Raw genomic sequence first — 17,089 nt, forward strand, 5'->3', positions numbered from 1 at the left:
TGTGGCCAGGGCACTGACCCAGGGGCCTGGCAAGGATGCCACGGTGCAGGCCAGGCGAGGTCACTGCTCCCATCCGATCTGGCATCGGCAGCAGGCTTTGCGGAGGGGCACCAGCCTGGCCAGATTGGGGAGGGCTCCTGAAGCTGTGCGGGGAGCAGCACAGGGAAGCTAATCCTGCCTCTGCCCAGCCTCTATGTGACCTGGGTGCTAGGCAGAGGCCTCCAGGGCTGCCACCTGACTGGCCCCTGGGCTGCGGGGCTGGCCGGCTGCCTCCCCAGAGTGGGGCTATCCAGCGTGGGGGCTTTGCCCAAGGGAAAGGGCCTGGGGGCTGAGTGCCGAGAGACACGGGACTGGCTTGGGGGGGGGGGGGGTTGATGGCAGGGTGGGGCTGTCCAGAGCACCCACTGGAGCCAGGCAGGTGGGAGCAGCTTGGCCCAAGGCTGCTGCATGTGCACAAAGGCATGTGCCTGCCCAGGGAGACCTGGCTGCTGGAATTGCCTCCTCCCTCCAGCAATTTCTGTGCTCATTGGACCTGCTGCCCCTAGACCAGGAATCCAGGGTGCTTGGGGGGAAACGCCTTGGCTGGAGCTGGCTCTCGGTGGCACGAAGGGTGCCAGGCGGGCTCCTCCGACTGGCTGTCTGGCAGGGACTCCTCGGAGTGACTGCTCCTCCTCCTGCCGTGGGGCACTGCCCATGCTGGCTGTCGCAGCCCCCTGGGCGGCGCTGTCTGACTCCCCTCGCCCAGCCCACGCTGGCAGTTAGCATAGGTGGTGCTGGGGGTGGAGCTGGTGAAGATCCAGAGGGGCTTTGCAGCCTGGTTGGCCATGGGGATGTCGCTGGAGAGGGTCTTGGCCACAAGCAGATGCCTCGGTGAGAGGCTGTCGACTCTGGGGAGACATTGTGCTCAGCAGCATCAGCCTCTGCCCTGGGCATGACGGCAGCCTATAACCAGCGGGGCCCAGTGACTGGGAAGGGAAAACAAGGGACTGGAGGGGGGCAGGGGGCAGTAGGGGCGCTGTGCTGTAGGGGGCAGGGTGAGGGGTGCTGTGCTGCAGGGGGCAGGTGGGGCTCAGTAGGGGGCGCTGTGCTGAGGGTGCAGGTGCTGTGCTGTAAGGGGTTCAGTGTGGGCACTGTGCCCGAATTCCCCCTGCTTTTCAGCGGCCTGGACACATCTGCCTCACTTCCTGGCCTAAACAGCTGTGCAGTGTTGTGGCCTGTTAAACGCCATCCGCCCTAGGACCCCTGCTAATCAAACCTGGACTGACCATCACCCCCACCCAGGATAGGCTCTCATCCCTGGACGTCCCTCCCCCAGCTCTATCACGTCTTTCAAGGAGCAAGTCAGGGACTTGCTGGGGGTAAGCTCCTGGAGGCGCGTGGATGAGAATCGCCCGCCACCCGCCAGCGCCCTGTGCAGCACCTTGCCCCTCCTTCGCTTCAGAGTCATGCTGCCAAGGCTAGACAGCCCCAGCGTGACGCCATCCGAGTCCTGGCTCACACCAACCAGAGCACCTCCCGCAGCGATCCCTGAATCAGCAGCGTTGGCACCCCCCACGTGTGCCAAAATCACATCCCCTCTTCCCCCAAAAAAATCACAGCTGCTTCAAACCGGTGAGATTTCTCAAGCAAGCCCCTTTGTGCTCACTCCCCTCCTGCCCGGTTCACACCCCCAATTAACACCCCAATCTGCAGGGAGATTAGAAGCTCCTTGGGGAAGGGGGCCGTATTTTTGTTCTGTGTTTGTTCAGCACCTGACACCGAAGGGGCCTGGTCCAGGACTGGGGATCCCAGGTGCTACCGGAATACACCTAATAAGTAATGATAATAATACAATTTTTTTTAAATCATCTGCATCAGGTTTTGTTCATAGATTTTGAGCCATTCGGGGTCACATTTTCCAGCTTTTCTCCATGCCAGAAATTTACTTTTTTGCCCCAATGAAAGCTGAGCAGTGTTCCCTAAAAATCACAGGACTCCGGCTGCTGGGGCTTTAAGAAAAACACGTCATGAGCCTCACTTGGCAACACAGGGCAGAGGCTGCAAACAGCAGCAGGGAGGTAACTGAGCCATAGATGTTAAGGCCAGAGAAGGCCCAACTCTGACCATCTTGTCTGACCTCCTGCATGGTACAGGCTGGAGACACGCTCCCCCGCCTCCCGGAATCCTGCATCCGGCCCATATCGTTTGCTTTACCCCTGTTTGTTATTTGCTATTCCTGTCCCAAGTGCATGTCTCAGCCAAGCCACTTTGCAAACAGTTCAGCACAAAGTCAGGCAACACACTGAAATCCCAGATCCAGGCTGATCCTGGCCAGCCTTCCACAGAAGGGGAAAGCAAAGACTTTAAACACTGGATAAAAGCTGCTTTTGCCCCAGAGATTCCACCTGGGGAGCTCTCCCACCGTGAGGTGTAATCACAGTGTGTGTGTGCGTGTATTCACAAGCATGCACACAGCCCTTCACAGACACACACCATAGCAGGACAGGCCACTGGGACAGGATTGTCACACCCGTTGTACTGAAGGGGAAACTGAGGCAAAAGGTGGGGAAACTGACTTGCCGAGAGTCACTAGCTCAGCGTTTCTCAAATGCGGCCACCAGTGGAGGTTTTTGCAGCCACGACAGCCTCCAAAGCATGGGTGGAGATTGACGGGGAGCAAAGCCCTCCCCTGCAGCCCCCAGCGGTTGCTCCGGAAGAGCCGTTGCCAAGGGCAGGTGGCAGGGACTGGCACCGTGCACCACACAGCTCCTGGGGGGCTCCAGGCAGCGCCTCCGGAGACAGGTGGGACCAGCGTGCGCGGTGCTGGAGGCAGCCCTTGGCAGCGGAGGCGGCTGCGGCCTTCAGTCGCCAGGGCGTTCCCCTGGGAAGCTCCCCCGCTCCCGTCTGGCCGGGGCATGGAAAGCCTGGGACTCATCTTCCCCGGGGCCGGCTCTCGCTGAAGGGCCGTGGGAGGCAGGGACAGAGAGATGGTTTGTCAGAGCAGTCACCAGCAAGCGTTGGTGGCCACACTCTGAAGCCACCAAAAAGTGCGTTGTGAGAACCCCTGCACTAGCCGGTGGGAACCCAGGAGTCCTGGCTCCCCAGAGCAGGCTCCTTCCTGGACTCCTGCCTAGCTGCCAGGCTGTTGTTTAAATGAAAATCCAGATGACTGACTCTCCCAGGCACTCCCAGCAGGGATGGGCAGTACAGAGGCTCTGGTGCGATTTCTTTTTCGCTGTCCATGGTAATACACAGACTGAGCGTGGAAAGGACTCTCAGCTCTTTGGTGTTTCCCGGGAAGTCCTGTGGTCGGGACACTCTGGGCTTTTGTTTTACAAAAAGGGCTGGTTTCAAGGAAAAGCTGGGAAATGTGCCCTCTAATGGCTCAGGAATCAGGAGGAAAAGAACCACACATTTGTTATAAAAGCGCATGTTTTTTTCAGACAATCTTGGGATTTTTGGAGCTTGACGTGTGAATTTCGATCCCTCTGGGTAGCCGATACGGCTCCAGCACCCCGAACCTATTGCCACTGCCTCCTGCACGGCGCTAAAGGATGTTACGACCACAGTGGAGCCAGACTTTCAAGAGCTCAGCCCCCCACGTTTCTGAGCTCTTCTGAGACTGTCCCCCTAGGGGCCCAATTCTCATTTACTCGGGGTAACGGGGGCCTTTTTATGATGCTAGAGTGGGGTGTAGGGGCCCTAGTGTAAATGTGACTTAGGCCCTACATCGAGAATCACTTTACCCAGCACTGAAACGCAGCCACCTCTGGAGCAGTGCACAGCAGCCATTGTAATAGATGAGGCGCAAGGGGAAGTACCCCGAACCCGGCTGGTGCTGAAGAGGAGCCGTAGCGGGGCTCAGTCTAATCCCTCGTCTCTCGAAGAGCATCCATATTGCCCCCGCCCTTTTCCAAGACCTCTGAACCCCTGGAGATCAAGCAGCGACGTGCCCCTGTTGGAGTGGAGCGCACACCTCCCCCTCCCCCCCGCTTTGCTCTGCTTTCCTCTTTCCTTCTTTTCACCCCTCCTCTCATTCTCATTCCCCCCACCCATCCTCTGAGCTCACCTGATCTCATTGTACGAATCCTCCACTTCCTCCTCCGGCCACTTCCGCACACTCTGGTGGTGCAACCAGAGCACCAGGGCTAGGAGAGCCAGCAGCACCAGCCCCATGGTCAGGGTGATGGTGATGCCTGCCGCGATGCCCAGAGTGCCCTGTGGGACTGAAATACACCAACAAGAGGTCACCAGCGGCTCGGCGGCCAATTGCTGCCCCGATGGTCAGGTGGCAGGGAAGGCGGATCGTGGTAGCAGGGGGTGCAGAGGAGCTGGACCGGCCAAAGCAGACAGCCCCAGTGCTGGATTTGTCAGCAGAGATGGGTGGGAATCGGATTTTCCGCAAGTTTGGAAAAAAATTTCCAGCGCAGAACGAAAATGAACAATTTCAACATTTCCCAGGCAATAAAATTCCGGAATAAAGACGCCATTGGGTTGATCAAAATGTTTCCTAACAATTTTGTTACTTAAAAAGGTTTCCTTTCCCCCCACTACTGTACAAGGAAAGAAATCCTGAAACGGAATGTGGCTTCGAAATGAAAAGTCAAGATGTTCCCGTCCAGAAAGGGCCAACTTGGAGCGCCTTGGCCGTCTCCACATTTGCATCATTTCATTTCCCAGAATGAAATAGAATCAAAATTGACGCATTTTTCTGTCAACAGATCAGCCCTTTCCGACAGAGAAACCTTCCCACGGATCCTTTCCCACCAGGCCTGGCCGTTAGCCACAGGGATTTAGAGGCACAGAGATGCTGGCTTTGGGTGCAAGCATCTCCCCTCTTGGAGCTTCAGCCTCAAATGCAAGCTGCTCCGATCTGATCCAGGTTTAGTGAACCAGGGAAGGGCCCTACGCCAGGGACGCGGGGCCCTACGCCAGGGACGGGGGGCCCTACGCCAGGGACGGTGGGCCTTACGCCAGGGACGGGGGGCCCTACGCCAGGGACGGGGGGCCCTACGCCAGGGACGGCGGGCAGCTGTCTCCAGCAGGCCATGGCCGGAGCACTTGGGCTGGATTCACAGCTGGGACCAGTTTGGTGTCCGGGTAGCCAATCAGAGGGCTCATTTGGATCAAGCTCTCCAACTGGGCCCCGGCACTGCTGAGTGTCCAATCAGTGCCCAGCGTTTGATGAGTGGGATCCAGTCCCCGCCCCGCCGGCCTTGACTCACCCAGGCGCACGCGCAGCTGGAGGGTGCAGGAGCTGGAGCCCAGCGCGTTGGAGGCCGTGCAGCGGTACAGGCCCGTGGTGGCGGCCGTCAGGTTCTGCAGGGTCAGCAGGGCCCGGCGCGCCTCTGCCCCGCCAGCCGGAGAGCGAGGGGGCAAACGAGAGAGCGTCAGCCGGGGAGCCGGGGATAGAACCCAGCTTCTTGGGGGGCCAAGGACATGGGCTAAAGGGGATGGCTGCCCAGCCGGTGGCGGGACAAGACTCCTCCTCTCTGTGGGTCCAGCCACTAGACACCCCCCTCCCACTCCCCACTGGCTTCTTCTGCCATAGGATGCCGGTCACATGGCATCTGGCACACTCTGCCTGTCTTGTGGCAGGTGCTACACGGTGCATGCCACTTTGCCCTGTGTGCACGACGTAGGCAGTGTGGCACGCGACCCATGGCACGGGTACAGGTGCGGCTCGCACACTCGGGGTGGGTCCCTGATAATAAGACCCAGGCCCCACTCCATGCTGCACCCCTCCCCCACACCACACTGTTCCCAGTACCTGTGTAGCTCATCACCAGGGGCTGCTTGTCGGGGGGGATCTTCTCCCAGCTGAAGGTGGGGGCAGGCACGCCTTCCCGCACAGCACAGGACAGGCGGATGTCCCCCCCTTCCTCCCCACTCCCCTCGCTGGAGCACTCGGGGCTGGAGGGGGGCACTGCGGGGACACAGACCAGCACCCTGTCAGGGGGACCTGCTGTGGACAGGGCAGTCTCTCCTCCCACCCCCGTCCCTCCAGGGCCCACGGGCTGCCCAGTGCCCACAGCAGCTACTGAGAGCCAGGGCCGGCTCTAGGTTTTGCCGCCCCAAGCTCAGGTGGGCCTGGGGCTCGCAGGCGGTGCGGGAAGTGGAGGGAGCGACGTCACCTTCTCCCAGCGGCAGCAGGGGCTTTCCTCCCTCCCCCGCCCGGCCGCACAGAGAAGCCCCGATATAAGGGGTGGCACAAGGCAGCGCAGCCCCGGCTCCCCGGCAGGACCTGCCAGGTAGCGGCGGGGCCCTGGCAGCTCAGCATCCCGGGGCTGGGGCTTCCCCTTCCCGCTGCGGCCGGGGGTGCAGCGCCCTCGCCCCGTCTAAATGGCGCAGCTCCGAGAGCGCAACTGACCCCCAGAAAAGGGTGGCCGGAACGCCGCCCCTGGAAACCTGCCACGCTGCTTTGCTGGTGCCTAGAGCCGGTCCTGCTGAGAGCCCCGGGGTTGTGAGCGCTCAGTGAGAGAGCTGGGGGATGCGCTGGCCCAGCTAGAAACCAAGAGCCACTAGAGACCAAGAGCCACATGGCTCAGTGCACATGCACTCTTACACACACACTGCACGGGGCACACACAGTGCACAGGGCACACTCTCTCTTACACACACACACTGCACGGGGCACACACAGTGCACATGCACGCTCTCTCTTACACACACTGCACAGGGCACACACAGTGCACATGCACACTCTCTCTTACACACACACTGCACAGGGCACACACAGTGCACATGCACGCTCTCTCTTACACACACACTGCACGGGGCACACACAGTGCACATGCACGCTCTCTCTCTTACACACACACAAACTGCATATGCACTCTCTCTCTTACACACACACTGCACAGGGCACACACAGTGCACATGCACACTCTCTCTTACACACACACACACTGCACAGGGCACACAACTCAGTGCACATGCACACTCTCTCTTACACACACGCACACACTGCACAGGGCACACACAGTGCACATGCACACTCTCTCTTACACACACACACTGCACAGGGCACACACAGTGCACATGCACACTCTCTCTTACACACACACTGCACAGGGCACACTCAGTGCACATGAACACACACAATGTGCATGCATTCCCACACACATGCATATATACACTCAATACCTAGACAACACCCTCATGGTACAGACACCCCCCCCCCCCAGCAGTCAGACCAAGGCACCACACACAACGGTACGTGCTCACATACAGACCTTCCTCCCAGGTGCACACGTCACACTAAATCTCATGCTAACACAGACCGTAACACAGAGGCACACAACACACACCCAGACAGCTGCTCAGATGTGTGTGCACACGCGGCGGCACAAACACAGGCAGACGCACCCACTGAGATAGGTGCACAAACACACACACACTAGCACTCACTCCCAGCCACACTGGGACACACACACACACTCCAACCCCCCCCACACTCAGACACACACACCACAAGACTCAGACATATACACACCCCCAATCTACACAGCAGGGGTGGCCCATCCATATAGGCAAACTAGGCGGTCGCCTAGGGTGCCAAGTTAAATGGGGTGCCAAGTTCGAGGAGAAAAGTAAAAAAAAAAAAAAAAAGAAAACAAAATGAAAAAGATGAAAAAAATACAAATAAAATACTGAAGATGTCATTATTTCTATTCCTGTGCGCGTACGGAGGGAATAGGAATGATAATTTATTTCTCTACATTTCTGATAATTTATTAATATGTCATATCTTTTATTTACTGCAAAACTAAATAATATTTTAGTGAATTTTTTTTCAAGATGACCCACTCCACAATTTTGCTAAGCAGTATTTCAGCCACAATGAAACACATCCGCCAGTGGCAAGAGCTGCAATGCTTGTGACACCTAACTCAAATATACATCAAGGTCGCATAGCCAGAAATTCATGTAGAGTGGAGATCTCACGAGTTGATACACGTCAAACAATCATTTTAACACACGTTGCAGGTAGATGGTTAAGAATTGAGCGAACACTGTGGAAAATTGTGTTTCTTGGTGCCAAAGAATAAAGAATAACGTCTTTCAGCATTATAAATCCAAAATGTGAGTATCTTTAAGCGTTATTAAACCTTAGCGTTATTATCGGGCTGTATAATTATGAACTTTTCTTTGTCATAACTGGTTCACACGTAATAAATAAGGGCCACAAAAGAAAAGTAACAGCGATAAAGCTTAATAGACTACGAAAGTGATACTCCAAGCGGGTAACCGTGAGGAAGGGGATTACTTTCCAAACAACTGATGTCGGCTTATAACGTTGAAAAAGGTCATTTTGTTTTCGTATAAACGCTGTAACTAACTGGTTTAATAGGTAAGTGGGTGTGTGTTACTAATCAGTGACCCTTTAAGCAGTGAAAAGAAGTGTTGGGATGGCTGCAATGTGGTTTAAATCGTCAGCCATGTGGTATGTCAGCCATCCTTAACCCTACAATGCTTGCAGTCGGGAGCACAGTACATAACAATATTCAAATGCCCCATGGCAGAAAGAGGAAAAAGAAAACCCTCAGGAGCTGAGTATCAGAAACGAAAGGCTGAGAAGAAAAAGGACCAAGCAAAACAGCAGGGATCCTCCCTGAAATATCTTCTCCATAATCCAAATAAAGATGGAAGCAGTTCACAGCATCCAGATGAAGGAATTTTACTTGGAGAGGAGGTTAGCTCACATCCGCATGGAAGCAGTTTGGAACATCAAGATGCAGGTATATTACTTGAAGATGAGGGTAGCTCACATCCACAAAAAAGCAGTTTGGAAACTCAAGATGATGGAAAATTACTTATGCTTATGCTCAAATAAATTTGTTAGTCTCTAAGGTGCCACAAGTACTCCTTTTCTTTTTACTTCTAGATGAAGGCAGCTCACAGCATCAGACTGATATGGAAGTGGAGAAAATTCATTCACCTTCAGAGAGACATGCAGAAATTGAAGTAAATGAAGTAGAAGGAAGAAAGGATGAGGAAGTTACAAACAAGTTACAGTATTGGGACTCAACTTCATGGCCCAGACGTGATAACAATGTGCGGCAAATACTCATGGAACATGGACCCGAACAAGTTCATGAATTTCCCTTCCTTAAGGATGGAAATAAAAGAAAATTCTCTGCTCAGCATTACAAGAGGAAACTCATTAATGGGGAAGAAATTCATCAAAACTGGTTATAATATTCAGTGTTGAAGGACTCTGTGTTTTGCTTTTGCTGCAAGTTGTTTAGAAATCAAGCAATTGGTACATCACTTACTGAAAATGGTTCGAAGGACTGGAAAAACATATCTTCAATTCTCTCTTCACATGAAAGAAGTACAGAACATTTGGAATGTTTTCAAAATTGGAAACAACTTGAATGACGATTGAAAAAAGGAAAAACTATCGATGAAGAAAATTTACATGTGATCAAGGAAAAAGGAGATTATTGGCAACTAATATTAGCGCGTCTGATTGCTTTAGTGAGAGTTCTTGGTGGGCAAAATTTAGCATTCTGTGGCCATGGTAGAAATTAAAAATTGTACATTCCAGGTAATGGAAACTTTTAAAATTTGTTTGATCCAGTCATGAAGGAGCGTCTACGTAAAATAACTGATCATGAAACACAGGTTCATTACTTCGGAAAAAATAAGCAGAATGAACTGATTCAAATCCTAGCAAATGTCATTAAAAAGAAAATTGTAGAAACTGACCATTCTGCAAAATACTTTTCAATAATACTGGACTGTACACCAGATGCTAGTCATGTTGAACAAATGACAATGATCATTCGTTTTGTGGATATGGAAAAGTCTGCAGATGAAGATAATGTTGAAGTGCTCATAAAGGAACATTTTTTGGGTTTCGTACCACTGAAGGAGACGACTGGAGCATTTATGGCTGAAACTATTCTACAAGAGCTTGAAACAATGTCATTATCTGTTGAAAACTTACGTGGCCAAGGCTATGATAATGGGAGTAATGTGAAGGGTAAAGACAAAGGTGTGCAAAGGACAATGACGGAAATCAATCCTAGGGCCTTTTTCTTTCCTTGCAGTGCGCACTCTCTGAATTTAGTTGTCAATTATGCTGCTAGATGCTGTTTGGAGGCAACGTGTTTATGTGTTTTTCTCAGGCTCAATATGCCGTTGGGAGATTCTGACTTGCCATGTGAATTCTCTAACTGTGAAACCACTTAGTCAGACAAGATGGGAGAGTCACGTTGATGCTTTGAAGCCTCTTTGCTACGAACGTGGAAACATTTATGATGCCCCAATTGAAATTTCTGATGATACTACCTTTACCAGATCATCTGGCAATATGGCACATTCAGATGCAGAAGCTCTTGCAAATGGCCTTTTCAAGTTCAAATTTGTGACTTCACTCATTTTGTGGTATAATATCCTTTTCGAGATTAACCTCACTAGTAAGCAGCTTCAGGAAAAGAACTTGAACATGCATTCTGCTATTCAAAAACTGCAGCAAACTAAAAATATCCTGGAGGAATTCAGAAGGGTTCAAAAGAACACTGGTAGATTCTCTCGAGCTTGCTGAAGAAATAGACATTCCGACAGAATTTGAACCAGAGCCAGTTCGCATTCGGCAAAAGAAACAGCAGCTTCAGTATGAAAGACGAGACACACCCATTCAGAACCCGAAACAAAGATTCAAAGTGAGTTTCTACTTCACTCAGTTGATGAAAGATTTCAACAGATGCAGCAGCTAGAGTTACTATTTGGCTTTCTATAGGATATCCCCAGAGCTTGCAAAAGAAAACAGCAAAACAGATAAAAGAATTTTGTATAAAACTGGTGTCAGCATTGACTCAGGAAAATTCAAAAGACCTTGATGCTACAGATTTGTGTAGTGAGCTTCAGGCTTTCTCAAGACAACTTAAGAAACATTCCACTCCTAAAGAAGTACTGAAGTTTGTTTATGAAAATAAACTCACAGATAGTTTTCCAAACATTTTTATAGCTCTACACATTCTTTTAACTTTGCCAGTTTCCATGGCTAGTGGGGAACGTAGCTTCTCAAAGCTAAAATTGATAAAAACATCTCTGCGTTCAACGATGGTGCAAGAGAGACTTGTTGGACTTGCCACTATGTCAATAGAGCATGAAATAGCGGGAAAACTGGATCTAAAAGAACGAGTGACTGAATTTTCAAAACTTAAAGCAAGAAAAGAGCACAGAGTGTTTTTATTGTAAATATTTTCCTATTTCTTTCTATATTGATGTGGTGGTAATGGCAGTTAAAGCAGGATAGCGTAATGGATGATTTTGGATTCGTAATAATAAATTAACATTTTAATGCATTTTTATTTGAAATCAGACTGAAATATCATCTAGCTGCTGTGTACAAATCTATTCTGAAAATTTTGCGTCTCTATTTTATCTGATCTCAGAAACATTAGTCGGATAATTAAGCCTCTGTTTTAAAAAAAAATGCTTAAAAAACATTAAAAGGAAAAAAGGAGCAAAATGTTTCCCAGTTTACCAAAAACCTCAGCCTGGATCTGCCCTTGGAGTTTGGGGGCGCCAGTTGCTGGCAGCTACTCTAGGGCCACCCCTGCTGCACAGACATACAGATAGACACATACCAAGATCTGCACACACTCAGGCAGACCCACTCACACAACCACACCCCCAAGACTCATACACAGACACACTCAGACACACACACCAAGAGCTACACCCAGAGACAGACGGATACACCCCAAGACCTGCATGCACTTGGACACGCAGACACGGACATATTCAGACAAGCACCCAATAGCCAGTGTAAAGGCAGGGATGCTGGGGGGGCGGGGCTTCTTCCCCATGAGGGCGGGACGTACCAAGCACGGTGAGCTGGATGACCCCGATGTTGGGCGTGTCCCTGTCGGGTGGGTTCATGACGCTGCACTGGTACGTCCCACTGTCCGAGCTGCGCGTCTCGTTGAGGAAAATGGTGGCACTCTGGGCGGGCGGGAAGGCGAAGCCCACGCGGCCCGTGTACTGGGACAGACTCTCCACCACCTCTCCCTGCTCATAGGCCAGGACCTGGGGTGGAGGAGAAGGGAGGGAAGAACCCAGCCATGAGCCAGAGACATCTCCCCTTGCTTCCCTCATTGAGCACAGGGCACTTCCATTGCACTCGCAGAGGCAGTGTGGGCCAGTGGACAAAGCATTGGGCTGGGAGCTAGGAGTGCCTATGTCAAATCCCACTGCTGCCACCAACTAGCTGGGCTAGGTCAATCGATGGCTATTAGCCAAGATGGTCAGGGACACAACCCCATGCTCTGGGGCTCACTCGATAAGTGCCCTGTTCTGTTCATTCCCTCTGAAGCACCTGGCAGTAGCCACTGTCAGAACACAGGATACCGGGCTAGCCGGACCATTGGTCTGACCCAGAGTGGCCATTTGTATGTTCTTATACCCGGAGGGGCTAGTGCCAAGCCCAGTGTCAGCAGGAGCAGGGCTGGGCCTACTGCAAAGGAACAGGCACGGCCCTTGGGGAGGAAGCCCAACTGGGGTCTGTTCAAGGATGCATCCTAGGGTGGTGCTGCCAGGCAGCACCTTTGCCCCAGGACTGCCTTCCCCCTTGTGACAGGGAGAGGGGGCTGCTTTTAAAGTTACTCTTTAGGTTAGTGGCCTGAAAGGCGAGGCCAGGCTGTGATCTGCAGATTGAGAGAGGGGCAGGTGGCTCATTGCCCTCTCCATACAGTGCTCCTAAGCAGCTATGCAGCAGTACCCCATGGGGGCAGGGCAGAGCAGGGGAGGGGAGCAGAACTCCCCCATGACTCCTTAGTGAGCTCCACCCTGAAATCTGCCTCATTGTTCTATCCAGACAGTGTGCCTGCAGCTGCTGCTATTATTCCTGTGTGTCAACACCTTGCGAAACTGTTAGCCTCACTAGTATCCTGCAGCAAGGAGTTCCACGGGTTAATGGTGCCCCAGTTTTGAGAAATTGCACAGCGCACTCACAACAGCTCCTCTCTCCTGCGATGCCTGCAAAACTCTGCCATTTAACAGCAGCTGGTGAACTGGGATTGCTGTTTACTGGGCTTCTCAAGTTCATTTGACCTTGTATGTTGATCTCCCCTGCTTCCGCCCCTGCCCCCCCTTTGTCTGGCCACCATCCTAGGCTGTGAGCTTTCTGGGCAGGGACAGTGCGCAACATCCTAAGGCCCCGATCCCTGACTGGGTCCTTGATCCCTGACTATACCAAAGCTAACTGCCCTCCAGCAATGGAATGAAAAGGGCCATGCTCCACGAACCTGCTGGGGGCGGTTTGGCTCCACCAGCGGGGTGACCGTCCAGATGATGTTGAGGCGACTCAGAGAGGCCGTGGTGTGGAAGTTGCAAGGCAGAAGTGTGTTCCCACCCCTCGCCACCTGGATGCTGGCAGCGCCCACCGACACCTTCACTGCGCCCACCGCTGGAAAAGGCACAACGGGTGGAATGAACAGGGAGGATCCTGGCAATGAAAGCTCGGAGCCTGGCCAAGATTCAGAGCCAGAGGAGTAAAAACCAGAAAAAGCTCCCCCAGCCAGGATGGCTGCCAGCTAATGATGGCTGCCAGGGCTAATGACCTGTGTGGCTGAAACAGCCAGGTCCCACAGAAAGGGGCTGGAACAGCCTCCACCCTCCGGTGTGAGGGCACCCGACACCCCCGAGCAGTGGGTGAGGCTGGCACAGCCTAGAACTGGACACAGGAACGGTTCCTGGCCATGCTGGGCCAGAACAATTCTAGCATCCGGCCTGCGCCAGCCCAGTGCTTGTTACCATGAGGACTGTCAAAGCGATCCCGCAACAAAGGGTCCATGTAAAGCTCCATTCCCCATTTGCCTGCATTAGCCACCCAGCTTCCCAGAGACGCAGCTCTCACCCACACAGGGTCCCCCCGGGCAGAGCTGGGCGTTACATGGGGCCTAGCGGTATGTGGGGCCCATCCCTGGTTGCTGAGGGGAATTTCACTCTGGCTGAATCTTTGCTCCAACCTTGGGAACTCGGGAGCGGCTGAAGAAACCGTGAGGAAGAGAAAGTCAGGGCTGAGGCTGGGCCAATTGCAGGGAAACCGAAATACCCCAAGGCCGGCTGGGGGAGCGATCAGGCTGTCCCAAAGCCACATGCAAGGGGCAGCCAGCGCACAAGAGAGTTGGGGCACGATTTCGGGACTGAGGAGTCGAATACGTCTGGAGCAGCACTCCATGTGTCTGTCTGGCTTGCACCAGGCAACTATGTTTTGCCAATTCATTTTGCCAATGAACCATCAATAGTAATTAGTCCCACTCGGTAATTAACATGGATTTATCTCCTGTCCTGCCTCCCTCCCAGCTTGGCTGGGTTAACCCCTTCGGGGCCGGAGGCGCGATTAGGAGCCCAGTCACACATCAGCTACAGCCCGCTTAACCCGCTCCAGGCTGGGAATCTCAGCTGGATGCAGGAGATGGGGGGGCTGAACAATGGGGCACTGTCCTGCAGTGGGGGGGCAGGAGGGAATTGTTGTGGTCACTTGCTCCAGGGAACTGCACAAAGTGGGAACCATCTGCCTGCCCTATTCCCATGCCAGATAATTAAGGGAGGCATGGGGGGAAGGGGGGGGAATGACAACTCTTCAGGGTAATTGGCACTAATTAGGAAGCGCTGTGTGAGGGGCCATGGGACAGGCAGCCGCAGCGATGCCATGTCTGATTGGCCTTGGCCCGTTCACTAAGGTGCCCACTGGCTAAGACAGCCCCTCCCCAGCACAGTGCAGCAAACACCAGCACTGGGCCCATAAAGGCAGCCTGGAAAGATCGCCCCCCCTCCCCCCCACCATGAGAGGTTCCTGTCCATTCCAGGTGGGAGCAATAGAGGATGAAAGACCATGCTGCCTCAGAGCCCTTAGCCCCAAGGATCTCCAAGCGCTTCCCAGACAGCTGCACACACGGGAAGGCTTGCCGGCCCATGTGACAGACGGGGCCGCTCAGAGAAGGGAAAGCGACTCGCCCACAAGCCAGGACTAGAACCCAGGCACCCTGAGTGACCCGGCTGTGCCTTAACCGCTAGTCCACACTTCCCTCCCCACCAGTGTCCATAAAAGCCACTCTGCTGGGCTTCCAGTCAGCTGGGCTCCTGCCTCTCCCCAGCCCATTGGTCGTCTCCAGCCCCAGGTGCTCCTTGGCATGTTGCTGGGAGATGGGTTTGTGGTTGGCCACACACCCGTGGGGGTGTCATCAACACCCCCTCTCCCTCCCCATGCCAGCAGCCCTGAACAAAGAAACCTCTCAGCCTAGAAAAGGCCACTGCACGGGGGCAGCTCTAAGGCGCCAGGCAGGTGTGATGGACGGACCTTGATTTAGCCTAGTAACACAAGGCAATGATGGCAGATCTGCCACTTGGAGGGCTCAAAGGGTAACTGATATGTGGGAAACTGAGGCACATGGTGATTACATGAATTGCCCACGCTAACACAAGGGGGTAAGAAAGAAGTGAGAATACAACCCAGGAGTCCAGATTTGTAGTCTGCCCTTCTCTCAGACTCCACTCCCCTCCTAGGGCTGGAAATAGAACCTAGGAGTCCAGGTGCATAGCCCACCCCTCCCCCCCTGCTCTAACCACTAGGTAACTCCCCTCCCAGAGCTGGGAATAGAACCCAGGGATCCTGACTCCCAGCCCCTCCCCCGCTGCTGCTCTAACCAATAGTCACGCTGCCCCCTCTGAGGGCCCTGGATGACTGTTGCAATGCAAATGACACCATGCCGCGCTGCCCAGACTATGAGAATGAGGCAGGAAAATTGAGGACGATCGAGATCTTTGCTCCCCCAGAGAACGATTCCCCAGAAAATCAGACACTGGGAGTTCGTCTACGCTGCAAAGAAAATCCCACGGTGTCGAGCCTCCGAGGCTGGGTCAATGGACGTGGGCTTGCAGGGTGAAATTCAGCAGCACAGACAATCCCCCTCGGGCTGGAGCCCGGGCTCTGGAACCCAGCTAGGGGGAGAGTCTGGAAGCCTCGGCTCCAGGCCGAGTGGGAACGTCCGTCCACGCTGCTGTTTTCAGCCCCACAGCCGGAGCCCTGCAGGCCTGAGTCCATTGACCCTGCCTCTGAGACGCAGCGACAGGGGGTTTCTTAGTAGCGTAGATGCACCCGGCAGCGCTTTTATCTATGGACCTTATCTGGCCCCTGTCACTGCAATGTCTGAGCACCGCACCTTCTGCAACGTATTTATCTTCCCACTCCCTCGTGTGGCAGGGCCACTATCCCCATTGCACACAGAGGAAACTGAGGCACAGGAAGCTAAGCAACTTACCCCAGGTCACACAAAGAGTCTGTGGCAAAGCAGGGACTAGCACCCAGGTCTCCTAGGTTCTAGCCTGGTGCCTTAATCTCTGGGCCAGCTGGGCATAACCAGCCCCTCACAGTGTATTATTCCCACTTGGCACTGGCATCCAGGATGCCACTGCACGTCGGACAGCAGTTCCCAGAGGTCTCACCTCTCTGACCCCACCGGGGCACCCTGTGCCACCCACTGTTCACCTGCGACACCTTTGCTCATGCCTCTTGAAAGCGTTAACCCAGAGCTCCCTCGCATCAGGGGGCCGAGGGGAAGAGACAGAGCTCTTTGCATGGAGCTGCAGGGATCCCTGGCTGTGGGCATGGGGGAGGGGGTTTGAAAGATCTGGGATTGGCACCTAGCTCTAGGACTTCCATTCCATGTCTCTTCCCAGCGCCCAGCCCCCGAGGCTGACCCCCCACCCCAACCGCTGTCAGCAGGGTCAGCAGAAACCTCTTCTGTCCAGCCCCTGGCTGCCCTGCTCACCCCGCTGAGCGCAGTCTGCGGGACCTTTGACCCGAGCATTTTGTTCTTTTCCATGTTCTCTCACTCCCTCTGGGTGACTCCCCTTGTGCCCCCAGCCTTGCCCCCCCCCCAGGGTACCTGACAGGTAGCAGTGGAGAAGCCACAGGCTGGCGGGGGCGATGGGGTGGCTGCGGGGTCTGGCCCTCTCCCTTGGGGCCATGGCTGTGGTATTTAGCTCAGCGAGTCCATGCCATGCTGCGCTCGGTTCCCTGCCGGCTGCCTCGCTCTGTCCGTTCCCTTCTGAACTCGCCTTTAGTCCCCTCCCTCTCCCCGAATCCAAG

The 17,089-nt window shown here is 53.9% G+C and overlaps 1 protein-coding gene across 1 annotated transcript; it reads right to left on the reverse strand.

The window, feature by feature from the left end:
- Positions 1–541: 541 nt before the first annotated feature.
- Positions 542–13,801, reverse strand: LOC144279923 (immunoglobulin superfamily member 11-like). The gene is made up of 7 exons (XM_077841626.1): positions 13,750–13,801; positions 13,242–13,402; positions 11,820–12,024; positions 5,750–5,905; positions 5,205–5,327; positions 4,049–4,205; positions 542–887 (listed from the first exon to the last, which is right to left on the reverse strand). Exons 1-7 carry the CDS (start codon positions 13,799–13,801, stop codon positions 542–544), a joined length of 1,200 nt encoding a protein of 399 aa, XP_077697752.1.
- Positions 13,802–17,089: the final 3,288 nt, after the last annotated feature.

Source organism: Eretmochelys imbricata, chromosome 24 (genome assembly GCF_965152235.1).
Source record: "Eretmochelys imbricata isolate rEreImb1 chromosome 24, rEreImb1.hap1, whole genome shotgun sequence".
NCBI lineage: Eukaryota > Metazoa > Chordata > Testudines > Cheloniidae > Eretmochelys > Eretmochelys imbricata.

Excerpts from the sequence above, each read along its gene's own strand:
- LOC144279923 (XM_077841626.1), bottom strand. The coding sequence starts at position 13,801 with ATGGAGCTTTACATGGACCCTTTGTTGCGGGATCGCTTTGACAGTCCT. Across the intron at positions 5,328-5,749 it reads CCTGGTGATGAGCTACACAG|AGGCGCGCCGGGCCCTGCTG; the intron begins GTACTGGGAACA and ends CTGGCGGGGCAG. Across the intron at positions 888-4,048 it reads GATTCGTACAATGAGATCAG|AGTCGACAGCCTCTCACCGA; the intron begins GTGAGCTCAGAG and ends ATGTCTCCCCAG.